General features: G+C 35.5%; 1 protein-coding gene across 4 annotated transcripts in view; it reads left to right on the top strand.

Annotated features, from left to right (window-relative positions):
* KRIT1 (KRIT1 ankyrin repeat containing) overlaps positions 1-16,538 on the top strand; it is a 36,303-nt gene that overhangs the window by 8,031 nt on the left and 11,734 nt on the right. For 2 of the 4 annotated variants that reach the window (XM_036863882.1, XM_036863883.1), the window contains exons 4-12: positions 1,375-1,467; positions 2,632-2,761; positions 3,765-4,008; positions 4,199-4,314; positions 4,542-4,685; positions 11,215-11,371; positions 12,368-12,475; positions 14,614-14,770; positions 15,557-15,708. In XM_036863882.1, the coding sequence (XP_036719777.1) occupies positions 1,375-1,467; positions 2,632-2,761; positions 3,765-4,008; positions 4,199-4,314; positions 4,542-4,685; positions 11,215-11,371; positions 12,368-12,475; positions 14,614-14,770; positions 15,557-15,708 (1,301 nt within the window). Of the gene's footprint in view, positions 1-1,374; positions 1,468-2,631; positions 2,762-3,764; positions 4,009-4,198; positions 4,315-4,541; positions 4,686-11,214; positions 11,372-12,367; positions 12,476-14,613; positions 14,771-15,556; positions 15,709-16,538 lie in introns of those variants that run through there. The other 2 variants (XM_036863884.1, XM_036863885.1) reach the window with 2 other exon arrangements.

The raw sequence follows: 16,538 nt of genomic DNA, 5'->3' as shown, positions 1-16,538 counted from the left end.
CATACCTGACTATCCTATTCAATTGAGGTTTTCTAAAAGTGTAAAATATTTTTTTAGAGTAATATGATTTCTTATATAAGCAGTAGTTGTGCCTTTTTGTGCAGTGCTATATATAGTTTATAAAGCACTACCACAATTACTTATTAATGAAATTCTTAAATTGGCCCTGTGAGTTGGTATATCGTCATTTTTACATCTGTAAAATGGAAATGCAAACATAGGTTGTCACCTACAAAAATCATATTCCCATTAGTGGAGGAGTTAGGACTAGAACCTCATTTCCCAACTTGTAATCAGTGCTTTTCTTTCCCCGCATGACAGATCTCATAGTTACATATATAATTTGCAAGGTAGGCAATTAAACAATGGATCAGAACTGGATTTAGGGAAGCTGCAAGGCAGGAAAGATTAAGTGGGACAAGACCTCAAGCCAGACAAAAGAAATATTGCCTCTGAAATTTATTAGAATGTATCTAACACTTATATTTTGTACAAGTGTCTATTTTGTAAAAAATTGTTTGGGGGCTATAATAATAATGTGTCATAATAATCACAAATATTGACTCCAGCATTTTGTGAATGAATGAAGCTGCTTGAACTCATATTATCTACCTGTCCACAGAAGGCATCCAGCCAGGCATTCCTACCTGGGTCAAGAACAAGGTTCTATTTCTTGGGGTGGGGAGATTGGAAAGGTTGATAAAAATTATGACAAAGGTATCCAGAATATAAAAGGTTTTAGAGTGAAAGACTTGTAGGTTATTATTTATAGCCCCCTTGCTGCCAAATCAGGAACAACAGACTAAGTATACGAATGGTGGTTACAATTCAGAACAATAGTTTATAGCCCAATCAGATTTTAATAAAAACTGAAATTGAGGGCGGAGGTTGAATATTAAATGAAGAGCTGCTAAACTTTAAGACAAGGGTGGAGGTTGAATATTAAATGAAGAGCTGCTAAACTTTAAGACTTTGCAGTTTATGTACACTACGCTTCTTGGCCAGCTTAGACTTTAGTGAAACTCTTACCATCTACATCCCAACTGAATGAAGTATATGCCTGTTCACCCTGCAGGATGTGCTGCTGTTCAGCTGCTCTGTCAGTCCTTAGCAGGACGGTTTTCCTTGCTATGTATAGGAAGCTTCTCTTCTAGTGAGTCAGAACAGGGGATCTATTAGTTGACTGTCCACAGAATGATTTACATTATTATCAGAATTACCAGTTTTTATTAGTGCCCATAATAAAATTGACTTTTTATATTTCAGTTCCTCTTAATACTGCCTTTAAAATATTTTTTCTAATTCTCAAGGTAATATATAAGATTTTAAAAGGCCCATTATTTTTATCTTTACTGACTTAAAAAAAATGATTAGGAAAACGAGTGGTACTAATGAAGAAATTTCCTCTGGATGGGGAGAAGATGGGCAGAGAAGCGGCATTATTTATTGTTCCATCAGTTGTCAAAGGTAAAGTCTAAGTTTCACCTTATGAATCTTTGTGTACCTTAGGTGCTAAGTTAAAGTCTGTTGAGGAACTTAGGAATTTGGATTCATAGTTACTATTGTAATACTATTATAAAATACATGTTTTTAAGATAATGGAAGATGGAGAAATTTGTTACTTAAAAAGATGTTTTGATTTCAAAGTAATATTCAGGCTTCCAGACTGATCAGTAATGTTTTTGTTTCTGTTTTTAAAAGTAGAACAAAGAAGTGAGGAAGGAAGCCATATTCGAAACAAGAAGTTTTTAGCTTATAATGAGGGATTTTTCAGACTATGCTATATAGGTAGAATAGAAATAAAAATTTATGTATTTTGGAAAATTAACAGATTATGATCAGAACCTATCTTATATTTGGGAAAAGAAAGTGTCAGTAATAGTTCTAAAATACTCTTCCCAACAGTAGTGATAATATTTAAAGAACTTAGATCTAATATGAAAATTTAATTTGAGCTTTGACAAGGAATTTATCCTATTATCCTGGAATAATAGAAAAAATACTGAGCTTCAGTGCAGACCTTGCAGCCCACTAATTTTGTGTTCTGGGCAAATCACCTCTTTAAGCCTCACCTCTTTATTTGTAAGATAGGTATCTGCTCCTACTTGGTTCATCGTGCTGGAAGAACTCAGTGAGGTATTAGATGTAAAAATCACTTTGGAACCTGTAGAGTACTGGGCTCATGTAAGGCAGTAATAATACTGATAATATATTAATGACCCACTGTGGACATCTCATCAGACTGCTGTTACACAGTACTTACACGTATTTTATCAGCCAGCTCTACCATTCCAGAATTTTTTTTTTCCCCAGCTATACTTAGGTAAAACAGATCAGTATGTTAAATGGTGCTGGAAATCTTATTATTAATTAGAATTTTACAACATTGTTGAGGAAGAGGAAGGGGAAACAATTTCTGTAGTCCTCCAGGATTCTAAATCCTGCATTCACCCAAATGGATAAGGTCACAAAGCTGGCCAGCACTTGAATCCAGGTCTACTAATTTAAAATCTAGAACAATTTATGTTATACTTAACAACTTTTTTTTAACATACTGTGTACTTTTAAATAAAAATCATGCAGTCATAAACCTTTTATATGATGGCATAATTCTTCATTTTTCTTTTTCAGATAATACTAAATATACGTATACTCCAGGATGCCCAATTTTTTACTGCTTACAAGATATTATGCGAGTCTGTAGTGAATCCAGCACTCACTTTGCTGCACTTACAGCAAGAATGTTAATAGCCTTGGATAAGTAAGAACTGCCATTAAAAATATTTTTTAATAAATCAAATATATGTTCATATTAGATATTAGCTCTGAGAGATAGAAATTCTTTTGGAAGAAAATAATAAAATTAATAATATATATATTAAGAAATGGTAAGTTTTTGAAGTATAATATAAAAATTTTAAACCCCAAAGACAAGATTGTCCTGATTTGCTTGCAACATGTTAAGTTTATTCTTAGAAAATGACAAAGATTGCCCTGGCCTAAGAATTAAGATTCCTTTGTTACAAAACTAGATTTAGTATTGATTTACCCTTATCAGTGAACAAGTCGTTTCACCTGTCATGCCTTTTGTCTTTCTGTAACAGCAGGTCTAATGTTACCTACATCTCAGTGGTTTAAATTTTTAAAGGGCTTCATGTTTTTTGAAAAGGATTTTAATTATTATTATGTTACATGCATTAGAAAAAAAATAGTTTGCTATGTCCAATAACAGAACTTTTATTTACAGTAAATGAAGTACTTAACACTAATTAAAATTATAAAAATCCCGGGACTTCCCTGGTGGCACAGTGGTTAAGAATCCTCCTGCCAATGCAGGGGACACGGGTGTGAGCCCTGGTCCAGGAAGATTCCACAAGCTGCACAGCAACTAAGCCCATGCACCACAGCTACTGAGCCTGAGCTCTAGAGCCCGTGAGCCACAACTACTGAGCCCATGTGCCCCAACTGCTGAAGCCCATGCACCTAGAGCCCGTGCTCTGCAACAAGAGAAGCCACCGCAATGAGAAGCCTGTGCACCTCACTGAAGAGTAGCCCCCACTCGCTGCAACTAGAGAAAGCCCACGCGCAGCAACGAAGACCCAGCAGAGCTAAAAATAAATTAATTAATTAATTTTTAAAAAAAATTACAAAAATCTGAATGTAATATTAGAAAGAATCACACATCAGAGTTGGATAGTAGTTTAGTTTTTTCATCTTCACTTTTTAACAAATACATCTACTACCTCTTTTTTTTATTTTGCCAGGTGGTTAGATGAACGTCATGCACAATCTCACTTTATTCCAGCTTTATTCCGACCTTCTCCTCTTGAGCGGATAAAAACTAATGTTATAAACCCTGCATATGCTACTGAATCAGGTCAGACAGAAAACTCACTACATATGGGCTATAGTGCACTAGAAATAAAGAGTAAAATGTTAGCCCTAGAGAAAGCAGATACCTGTATTTACAACCCTTTGTTTGGATCAGATCTTCAATATACAAACCGGGTAAGAGTTGAATGAATTTTGGCTCTGATTTCAAAAGACATTTCATTTCAAATGTAATTTTTTTTCCTGAGATAAATGCATCTATTACTAATTGTAAACATTAAGATGACATCCGTACTTAGCTCTGTTTTTATACATCAAAGTCAAGTATCTAAAGCTCTTTTTGTTTTGTTTTGTTTTCCCTTTCTAGGTAGATAAAGTGGTAATAAATCCATACTTTGGTCTAGGAGCTCCAGACTATTCAAAAATCCAAATTCCCAAACAGGAAAAATGGCAGAGAAGCATGAGCAGTGTCACAGAAGACAAGTACTGTTCTGGTTTTCCTCCACATTGCTTTTTAAACACCTATATTCTAATGTTAAAGTACTGTTTAAAATGATATATGCAATTAGTATGCAGTGTCATCATTGCATAAATGATTTAGTTTACAGCTGCTCAGTGAAACATAGCTTTCATAGATATGTCACATTTGTTTCAAAACAATCTGAATTTCAACAGTGCTTTTTTTTTTTTTTTTTCCTTTTAACGATTAGGGAACGACAGTGGGTAGATGATTTTCCTCTCCATCGAAGTGCCTGTGAAGGAGATTCGGAATTATTAAGCCGACTTCTCAATGAAAGATTTTCAGTCAACCAATTAGATAGTGACCACTGGGCACCCATTCATTATGCATGCTGGTAAATAGATTATTCTTTTGTTTTTAGAAAGAATGAATCCTTAGTTTATAAATGTTAGTGCTTCTTTTCAAAGCTGTTCTCATTCCAGCCACTTTTTCCTCTACCATGTTTGCCTTATGAGCTTTCTCTGTAGTAATCTTTGATAACTGTGTATGTGCCACACCGTTCAGATTTACAAGGTCTGCCCCACAGGAAAAGTATCATTAATGTTCTCAGGCATCCTGAGGTCATGCAGTAGGATAGCTAATGACTAGCAAGTGCCATTGCACAGCACACGGTCCTTTATTCACCCTTGCAATTTCTATTGTTTTGTACTGGAGTTGTGTTATGTTTGTTTATCCTTATTATATTTTATTTTATTATTATTATTATTTATTTTTTATCTTTGGCTGCGTTGGGTCTTCGTTGCTGTGCGCAGGCTTTTCTCTGGTTGCGGTGAGTGGGGCCTACTCTTCGTTGCATTGCGCAGGCTTCTCATTGCAGTGGCTTCTCTTGTTGCGGAGCACGGGCTCTAGGCCGTGGGCTTCAGTAGTTGTGGCATACGGGCTCAGTAGTTGTGGCTCACGGGCTCTAGAGCTCAGGCTCAGTAGTTGTGGCACACGGGCTTAGTTGCTCCGTGGCATGTGGGATCTTTCCAGACCAGGGCTTAAACCTGTGTCCCCTGCACTGGCAGGCGGATTCTTAACCACTGTGCCACCAGGGAAGCCCTATCCTTATTATAAAATTTACATGTGTTAGCTACTTATGATTTGACCTTGCATCATGTTAGAAAAGTATTCTTTTAGTTCTTTGGAAAGCTGTGGTATCAGGAAACACCCAAAAGTTTTCATTAGAATTAAAGCCTTCCTTTTTTTTTTTTTTTTTTTTTTTTTTTTTTTATGAGAGGGATTAGCTCACAGGATTGGAGTTAGCTCTTTCCACTGGTTGCCCAGTGTAGTTCTTGCTCTCGTACTCTTCTCACATAATAATAACTCTTCCCCTCAGTCTGGGCTGAGTTTTTAAATTTATGTTCGTAGCAGTAGTTAACTATTTGCTGTAGCCTGTCCTCTAGAAAGGATGTAATGAAGTTATTTACCATTATTGCTTATGGGAAAGTTGCTTTTGACTTACTGTTTAAAGTGAGCTTCTTTGGCTAGTTTAAGAAGTGCCTACACTATTTACTGGCCGTTAAAGTCCACAGCTTTTTAGCTGCATGACGTTGAGCAAGTGACTTTACTTCAGAGGTCCCCAACCCCCAGGCTGTGGACTGGTACTGGTCCGCAGCCTGTTAGGACCCGGGACGCACAGCAAGAGGTGAGCTGCAGGCGAGCGAGCGAAGCTTCATCTGCCGCTCCCCGTCACTCGCGTTACCTACCGCCTGAACCATCCCCCCCATCGTCTATGGAAAAATTGTCTCCCACGAAACCAGTCCCTGGTGCCAGAAAGGTTACTGCTGCCTTACTTTACCTCTCTGCATCTTAGTTTATTTATCTATATGTAAAATACATTAATTAGATCATTTTCAACTCAAACTCTTTTTATTTCACTGTGATCAAATAGCTTATTCATCAGTATAGTTGCTTTTAATATATATCTTTTCTCCATTAAAAATATGCTGTTTTCTTAAAAATATGCTCCTTTATTAAATAAATATGCTCCTAATTTTTTTTCTGTTTCCTTAAAAATATATTCTTTTATTCTATAAATGCATTCTTAGTTGTTTTACCATTACAGGGAATTTTTATACTCAGATTTGGAAAGTTACCCTAAATCTTCTTTCACTGAACTTACAGTTGTTTCTTCAGATTGCTGGTAGATACTGGTAGCAGCAGCAGTACCAGAAGAAATCACATGCTTTTTCTTGAGCTAAACAAAAAGAGGTAGAGAATATAGTTCAAACTCCAAGAAAGTACACTGTGGAATTGAAAGACAGAGGCAGTGAATTTTAGCTTAGGAATCCCCAATTTATATTTGCCTATATTGTTGCCCTTTTTGTGGCAGGGCCTTTTTTTCTTCTCTATTAAAAGAATGGTAATATTTCAACTGCCTATTACATAAAAACAGAAGTATGGTATAGTATTTAATGTGCTTTGGAATGTACCTATGTTTCAGACCCAACTGAAACTTTTAGTTCCTAAAAGTATGGCCTTTAGCAAATTACTTAATGTCTCTAAGGATCTGTTTCTTTATCTAAAAGATGAGCTTAATTTTAGTGTCTCTCTTCAGATTAGAGGAGAAAATGCAAATAAATGCTTTGAAGGGTACCTGGCAGTAATAAGTACTCAAAAAATGTTGCCTGTTATTAAAGTGTTACAAAAATTTAAAGATTTTGATGTCTGAATCTAAAATTCATTAATCTGTTGTATTTTTATTTGTAAAGTCTTATTACTGCAATACACCAAGGAAGAGTTTTATCCTTCAATAAAACTAATTTCTGTCAGCTGGAAATAATAACCAAGTTTAATACACCACTAGTAGTATAGGTCACCTTGCAATACTTTTTATTTTTTTTATTTTTGGCTGCGTTGGGTCTTCGTTGCTGTGCGCGCGCTTTCTCTAGTTGTGGTGAATGGGGGCTACTTTTCATTGTGGTGTGCAGGCTTCTCATTGTGGTGGCTTCTCTTGTTGCGGAGCACGGGCTCTAGGTGCGCGGGCTTCAGTAGTTGCAGTGTGTGGGCTCAGTAGTTTTGGCTTGCGGGCTCTAGAGCGCAGGCTTTCTCTAGTTGTGGTGAACGGGGGCTACTTTTCATTGTGGTGTGCAGGCTTCTCATTGTGGTGGCTTCTCTTGTTGCGGAGCACGGGCTCTAGGTGCGCGGGCTTCAGTAGTTGCAGCGTGTGGGCTCAGTAGTTTTGGCTTGCGGGCTCTACAGCGCAGGCTCAGTAGTTGTGGCGCACGGGCTCAGTTGCTCCGCGGCATGTGGGATCCTCCCGGACCAGGGCTCGAACCCTTGTCCCCTGCATTGACAGGCAGATTCCTAACCACTGCGCCACCAGGGAAGTCCTGCAATACTTTTAGTAAGATAGATAATTTGATTCATGTGAATTTGAATGAAGACTGATTTAACTGTTTAGTAAAGAACATAAATTACTTTATCTTGGAAATGTACTCTTATTCACTAATTGGTACAAGGATTTAGAAGGGGAATACTGGGCTATCTCATCAAGAGACTGGGATTTGGGGCCTATCTTTATAAGCTTAGACAAGATGTTTTACTCCTCTTTTTCTGTTTTCTCATCTTTATAATGAGGGGTTTTATTAGATCAGTGGTTCTCAAACTTTTGTGTTAGGGCTCCTTGTCATTCTTCAAAATTACAGGATCCCAATTAGCTTTGGTTTATGTGAAGTATATCTAGTGTTATTTACTATATTAGAAGTTTAAAGTGAAAAATATTTTAAGCATTTCTTAATTCATTTTAAAATAACAATAAACATATATTAACATAAATAACAAAGTTTTATGAAGTATGCCCTTATTTTCCAAAAACAAAAAAATTAATGAGAAAAGTAGCATTATTTTACATTTTTCCATCTTTTTACTGTCTAGCCTTGTGGAAGACAGTTGGATTCTCACATCAGATTCTGCCTTTAATTTGCTGCAATTTTCATGTCAGGTAGCTTCTAGAAAACTCCATTGTACACTTATGAGAAAATGATAATGAAAAGGGCAGATAACATCTTAGTATTATTATGAAAATATGTTTGACCAAGAGGACACCCTGAAAAGATTTCAGAGATCAAAGAGTTTCCTGGATCACTCTTTGAGGACCGCTTAATTAAATCACTCCTAGGATTGCTCCAAGCTTCAAAAATTCTCATATCGATGACACGTGCCTAAAAATTTTCTTTACTAGAATCACCATTTTCCAAAACTATTTAAGTTGGCTTTCTCCCCTTATGGGTAACTTGTCAGCCACTCAGTAAAAGTCTCACTGGCATCTCATATTTTCTCACCTCTCTCAAATCAGTGTCTTCTCTCTCTGATAGTACTTTCAGGCTTCATATCATTGCTAAAGAGTATTTTAGAACTATGATGATTTGGCTCCCTACAAATTATTCCATCTGATTTCATTTGGGCCTTCACTGTAGCCAGCTGTGTGTTGTCTTTGTCTCATTCATCTTGTCAGCCTTTTGGTCCCCTGTAAACTATTCCAAATCTTTCTACTCTTAAGCACTTAAACTTCCACCACCTTTTTTCTCTACTCTCATCAGATAGTTTTACCCCCTATTTTCAGAGACAGTTGACGCCATCAGAAATGTCCTTCTTCTCCACCCCAATCATCAGTTTTTGTTCCCATCTCTCTCCTGTATCATAGGGTTTGCATGAAAAATCCTTCTTGTTCCCCATTAAATGCACTTCCTACTTTGCTGCACTTTCTTTCCTCTTGTCTTCAAACATATATGGTTCCTCTCCCTCCTTGAAAAAGAACCTTAATTTGAACCTGCTGCCTCTTCTGGCCACTATCCTGTTTATTCCCTTCCTTTCATAGCCAGACTTCAGTGGTAAGGGGGCCACACACTGCTTCTCTTTTTCACTCTTCATGAACCTTCTTAACCTTTTCTGAGTTTTTAATCTCTTTCCCTGCTCTGCTGCATTAAATGCTGTTGACCACCCCTTTGTTCGAGGAACAAATTGCAGTTGAAAGGATAGCTATAATGGAGCTATAGTAAAGGTCAGTACAAATGCAAGATATAACTGATACCATTATTATTATTATTGAAATACTGGTCTCCATTCTGTGACCCAAGCATGTGTTATAGTATGGAAACAGCTATACTAAGATTCAGAAAACTGGATTCTAACTGGCTGGTAACCATGAGACCTTGGGCAAGTTACTTAACTGGTACAAGCTTCATTTTTTTCATCTGTGCGCTAGAAAGATCTCTGCCTGCATCATAAGTTGCTGTGAAGATTATATTAAGTAATTACGTAAGGAAGTACCTTGAAAACTTTAAAGAATCATACAAAATATGTTTATATTAATTATTTTTATTATTACTTCTTGAATTGCTCCCCTAGTATCTTTTCCTATCCTGAAAGTGTTTTTCAAGATGCATTTCATTGTTCTAAAATGTTCATCTTTCTCAAAATTCTGTCTCAGAAAGATTTCATCCATTCCTCCCAGCCTTAACAGTAATTCTTTTCAGTTGGATGAATTTGCATATTCTTAGATATCTCAAGCCTTTGCCTTCCTCCTGAGTACCAAGTCTGCATTTTCAATTGCCAACTGAACAATTTAGTCACTCATTTTTTTTATTATACATAAGGCAGTTTGGAGAATGCAAAGACATAACCTTCAAGGAGCTTCCAGGCTTATAGAAATGTATATATACAAGGATGAAAGTAGATAAAATGAGATTAAAAAGTAAAACTGAAATGGTAAAATGTAATGGGAATATAGAGGAGGTAGATTTTAAACTGTTTCAGAGAAATAATAGAACTTAACCTAAACAAAGTCAGGAGGGGGGAAAAGGACATCTCAAGAATAGCTAAAAACATGAGCAAACAGTCATATGAATAAGAAGGCTAGGATACAATTAGCAGGTTTAGGGCGTAGGAAAACCATAGGGTATGTGAAGGGGAAGAAAGTTGACAGCAAATCGTGTTAGTTCTAAAGATGTGCTATTTTCCCCTCAAATGCACCATATTTAAAAGCAAATTTCCTTTCCCCTTCTACCCATTTATTTCCAAAAAATGAATTACCTTTCCACCATTGCATTAGATTGCGACCTTATATACGTATTTGTAACCAAATGGTGGACTCACTATATCTTGCACATTCTTTGTACTCTGCTTACTCTTTTTCCCACTATCTAGAATATTTACTTCTCTTCAGCATCTCTTCAGCTTCTTCCTATTTAAAATCCAGTTCAAATTATTCTTCTATCAGAACACTTTTCAGAACTGAGACTGAAATCTTAATCTTCCTTTTCCAACATTTTTTAAAGCATTAATTATATACTATTATGATTTGACAAATACATATTTTTTGATTGTTCTCCTCAACTGTTACTTAAATTTTACAGCGTTATGTAATTTATCTCATGTTTTTGGTTTCCTCTCTGATTACATTATAAGCCTTTACCAGAGTAGAGACTATTCATCTTAACATATCTTTGTGTCTCCCACATTGCCTCATACAGCAGCTATGTGGAGAATTACGTCTTTGGGCCTATTTTGTAAATCAAAGGCAGGGCTGGGTAAAAAGCATTATTAAATTTATGGGTTACTTTCTGCTTCTGAAAATAATTTTGACTAAAAATTTTATCTCCCTAATTTATAATTTTTGTGTTTTGTGTGATAGTGATTCTCTATCATCTGCTCTATCTTGTATTTGAGATTATATTTTCTCCCAGTTGATGAGAAATAGAAACAGTTGAACTGAATCAGAGTAATTCATAAGAAATCCCTAAGCACTGAAAACATTACATCAGTGTCTTCATTCCTTGTTCTCTGCCCTAGAAAAATCTTAGATTTCTTTGAGATATTGTCTAAAATTTGGATTTTTCAAACATTTCAGATGACTTTTTAGGTGTTTTATTTTTTTATAGGTATGGAAAAGTTGAAGCCACTCGCATATTGTTAGAGAAAGGAAAGTGCAATCCAAACCTTTTAAATGGACAACTTAGTTCTCCTCTTCATTTTGCTGCTGGAGGAGGACATGCTGAAATAGTACAGATTCTCCTAAACCATCCAGAAGTTGACAGAGTAAGTTATTTTCCAGGCTTTTTTTTTTTTTTTTTAATGATCAAACAGTGAATAACAAGTAGTGACACTAAAATGTTAAGTTATACACTTGAGACGTCAGCTGAAAAATAGAAACAAATTTCACTTACTATATAGAATAAGTAATATTTATGTATACACTTTGCTTTTGTACATAATTTTTTAGATTATAGTAAAATATGTCTCACATAAAATTTACCATTTTAGCCATTTTTAGATGTACATTGGCATTAAGTACATTTACATTGTTTTAGAACCATCACCGCCATGCATCTACAGAATGTACATAAAATTTAACCTCTTTTCATTTTATATTGTATTTTCTCAAAAATATCTTTAAGAAGGAAAAGGATATTTTGGAATTTGTATTAACAAGTATTTTGGGGCTTCCCTGTTGGCACAGTGGTTAAGAATCCACCTGCCAATGCAGGGGACGTGGGTTCGAGCCCTGGTCTAGGAAGGTCCCACATGCCACGGAGCAGCTAAGCCCGTTCACCACAGCTACTGAGCCTGCGCTCTAGAGCCCGCGAGCCACAGCTACTGAGCCCACATGCCTAGAGCCCGTGCTCTGCAACAAGAGAAGCCACTGCAATGAGAAGCCTGCGCACCACAATGAAGAGTAGCCCCCACTCGCCGCAGCTAGAGAAAGCCCGCGCGCAGCAACGAAGACCCAACGCAGCCCCAACGCAGCCAAAAATAAATAAATAAAATAAATAGATTTAAAAATAAAAGCTTTAACAAAACCTTTGTTGTTGCTGTAATCAGAACTTTTGAAAAACAATAATCACATTGATTAGTGCTTTGAGTCTTTCATCTTTGGCAGTTCATGTTTATTTTAAGTATAGCATGCACTGAGTTTGCTTAATATGTACTTAACACTTGACAGTAGTTTTTTAATGAAACTTTGATATTTTCCCTTATTTGTACATTTGTAATGCCTTTTATCTTTAACCTTTTCTTTTCCCCCCACATTTCTAGCACATAACAGACCAACAAGGAAGATCTCCTTTAAATATTTGTGAAGAAAACAAACAAAATAATTGGGAAGAAGCTGCAAAATTGTTGAAGGAAGCCATTAACAAACCAGTAAGAATTATCTTCATAAATACTAGTTAGAGCCAAGCATTGTATTTAAATTGATAAGTAATTTGAGGATCTGTGGCAAGAGTGGAAGGATATAAATGTATGGATGGCTTCTTTCCTGCTTTTATAAAACCTCATGGTTAGACTTCATAGGTATTAAATTTGTTATCATCCCTAATATTAGGACATTTATTCTTGCATATCAAAATAAAACTGCATAAATAAATCTTTCGATCACTTAAAATTAATCTGATTTCCAGTGTAATTTGTATACTTGATATGCTGATTACAAATTTTAACCTATTCATTAAAGCATCTCTCTCTACTTAGGCCTTCTAAGTAATATATTATATTTGTAAATATTGGTTTGGCCAAAAAGTTCGTTTGGGTTTTCCCATAACGTATGAAAAACCTGAACGAACTTTTTGGCCAACCCAATAATAATATTACACATCATTTGGTAATTTAGTTTCGGCAAGTTGTCATCTATTACAGATTCATTTTCCTCCTCAAGATAGTGAATGGGTTAAAATAGGAGATTTCTAAGTCTTTTATTCTGCCAGTTCAACCTGGCCTTTCCACCTACTTATGTACAAAATAATTAGCAGTGACATTAAAATAGAGAAGAATTAACAATTAGAAAACACTCAGTTATGCCTGAAAGTTATAGTGACAATAAAACTGTTATCATCAGTTTAAAAATTGTTTGGAAACTTGCAAACCAGATAAAAGGATTTATACCAACTGATAAAGGATATAAGTTTTATACCAACAGGTATAACCCATATGTTTGAGCCTTTCCAGACATTTCTATTAAGTAGGCAATGAGTATTTGTTGAGTATTTCTGTAAATTTAACACCATAAAATGCTGAAAGTGATGTGATAAAGAATACATATTCTTTATTTATTCAGTACATGATCTCTGCCTTTAAGGAAAATTACACACATTTATACACATTTTTGTCAAAACACTATTCCCTGAGTACAGGACAAAAGCAAGGAAATAGATAAGCAGTATAGGCACCCTTATGTTATACTTCGTTGCAATTTGTCTTCTATTTGTATAGTTAAAACACATTTTTAGGGACTTCCCTGGCGGCACAGTGGTTAAGAATCTGCCTGCCAATGCAGGGGACACGGGTTTGAGCCCTGATCCAGGAAGATCCCACATGCTGTGGAGCAACTAAGCCCATACACCACAGCTACTGAGCCTGTGCTCTAGACCCCGCGAGCCACAACTACTGAAGCCCATGCACTGCAATGAAGAGTAACCCCCTCTTGCCGCAACTAGAGAAAGCCCGTGTGTAGCAACAAAGACCCAACGCAGCCAAAAATGAATAACTAAATAAATTTATTTTGTAAAAAACCACATTTTTATTTCTCATATAATTTTTATATCTGAATGTATAAGATAAAAGGAATTAGGTACTTTTATCTAAAATGAACTGTCCTGGAAGTTGTTTGGTGGCATCAGTTACTTCCTATAACAATAAAAATGTATTGAGAATATCATTTCTCTCTGGGATTTTCTGAACAGGAGGAAAGAAACTGGCTCAAGGTCCACTGTTTCATAACTTTTATCTGCAAAGTCTTCTATCACAGATTCCTCTTAGGACAAATTATTGCTGGTACACATTTCTACATTCTAATTTGTGGCCCACTAAACTCACGAGGTACTTGACTAACACCAGATTTAGTTAACCATGTCTATATCCCCCATTTGATATTTACATTGTACATTAATGGCTTTAAAATATCCTTTCAGAAGATTTTGAAGTTGAATATTTTTTAAAAACCCATTTGCCTTAGTTTCTCAAACTTATTTGACCATGGAATATTCAGAGGAAAACATGTTAGAAAATATAAATAATGAAAGAAAAATTTTTTTAAATATTGCTAGAAGGTCCAGTGGTTAGGACTCTGTGCTTCCACTGCAGGGGGCGCAGGTTCGATCCCTAGTTGGTGAAGTAAGGTCCCGCAAGCCACACGGCAAGGCAAAAATAAATAAATAAAATATTGCCAGAAGATTCTCACTTGAAGTAGTTTTTAAGCAGATGAAGTTGAAATTAAAGCATTTTGTTGTATTGGGATGTATAATTTATAACCAGGTTGCATAATTTATTATCATTCTTTGTCCCAGTATGAAAAAGTTCGAATATACAGAATGGATGGATCATACCGTTCTGTTGAACTGAAGCACGGAAATAATACCACAGTGCAGCAGATAATGGAAGGAATGCGTCTCTCTCAAGAAACACAGCAATATTTCACTATTTGGATCTGTTCAGAAAATCTCAGTAAGAAACTTGTTATTCTGTTGTATAAACCTGATTATTCCTTTTTGAGAGTGGGTTGGTAAACTTAAGTATAGCTTCAATTATTATTGACTTTTAAATTCTCAAATGATACAGCGTTCTTCTCTTTTATACAGATTGTTTATGTTCAAACTGCTGAAACAGATAAACCTCTGCTTCCTCCTGGCCCCTCTTTGTTCATACAATGTTTGAAATGATAAAAACCAAAACATTTTTTCTTTGGCAATGAATTTGATTTGAATGCTGTTAAACGTAGTGCTCATCCAACTTGCCTTTATTTTCAGTGCTCACCTCATCTCAGAATAATACAGATTTTCTTTTTCTGTATATTGGTTTTCTATCAGATCTTTGCTATTTAAACTCAACCCAATGTCATTATAGATTTGTCTCTCAAAGTATTGCAGATACATAAGGGATTTCATTGAGGTGGTTGTGATTGGTTATCTAGTGATTTAATTGTATTTTTTTAAACACCAAATTCTACTGATTTTCTCATTAAATAGGCTATCATGGAATTAAGGATCTTAAATATATTTGATAAATTTTATTCATTTTCAGATTTAGTCTCATAATTCTTATATTCTTAATAAACAGTTAACCTCAAATTGGGTAGTAATGTTGATTAAAGTCAATATTGTTTTAAATTTAGACCTTTAATTTGTCTGTGTTCAGTACTTAGGTACAGAGAGTTTGATAAAAAGTTTCTATGTGTTGATATAATTGGTTCATTTTTACATTATCATTTATAAAAGGAAAGATGTTTTTCAGGCCTTCAACTCAAGCCTTATCATAAACCATTGCAACATGTTCGTGACTGGCCAGAAATACTTGCTGAATTGACTAATTTGGATCCCCAAAGGGAGACACCGCAGCTTTTCCTAAGAAGAGATGTGAGACTTCCTTTGGAAGTTGAGAAAAAGGTTTGCTCAGAAATCTGTTTTACAGTCATTTAAATGTTCAGAATCTACTGAGTTCCTGTTTTAAGCACTAGAGGCAAAAATTGTGCTCTTCCTTTACAGGAGGTTTTATTTCTGTTTTTCTGTTCAATCCTTACATCCCTGTTGTAAGTGGTAGAGTTTGAGTCAGTCTGCTTACAAAGCCCCTGGTTGGTTTTTCCATTTCCCCACCTCCATTGTCTTAGAATACAAAAGAAATAGAGAATCCATCCTAAAGAGAATTACCAACCAGATGGGAGAAAGATTTTAGAGTAGAAAAAAATTTTAGAGTAGTTAGAAAGGGAGTACAGTGTCAGATAAACTTAATAAAGGGCTAATCAGTTGTGTAAACTTCAGAGGAGGAAAGAGATGCATTGGTGTAGGGGGAGAACAGAAAAAACATTCTGGATAGAGAAGATTATATTTACAAAGGGGACATTAAAAAGTTATTCTCAACAGTCGGTAAATAGCTGCTTTTGACTCAACAGAGAACTATATAGATAGTAAAAAATGAGGATGGAATTTACATTTGATTAAAAAAAGGTCTGTCCCAAACAAGTACGTTTGGATTTGAATTACTGTAAATTTTAGAGGAGAAGTGAAATAATGTCATCTGAGGGATGACTGGACAAGGAAGAAACCTAAGGGAGATGTTACAAGTTAAACTAGGTGATAATCTAAATACAGTGGTAGCTGTGAAAACCACGGGGGGAAAGAAAAGTTCCAGGGTCTCATAAATTTGGTGAAGAAAAAATACACAATTTCCTGATTCTTTATTCAAGAAAATATTAGACAAGGTTAAATAAATTTCAGCA

The sequence above is a fragment of the Balaenoptera musculus genome, chromosome 9 (genome assembly GCF_009873245.2).
Source record: "Balaenoptera musculus isolate JJ_BM4_2016_0621 chromosome 9, mBalMus1.pri.v3, whole genome shotgun sequence".
Lineage (NCBI taxonomy): Eukaryota > Metazoa > Chordata > Mammalia > Artiodactyla > Balaenopteridae > Balaenoptera > Balaenoptera musculus.
Note: the sequence above shows the minus strand (reverse complement) of the source record. Positions and strands in the feature narration are given on the sequence as shown.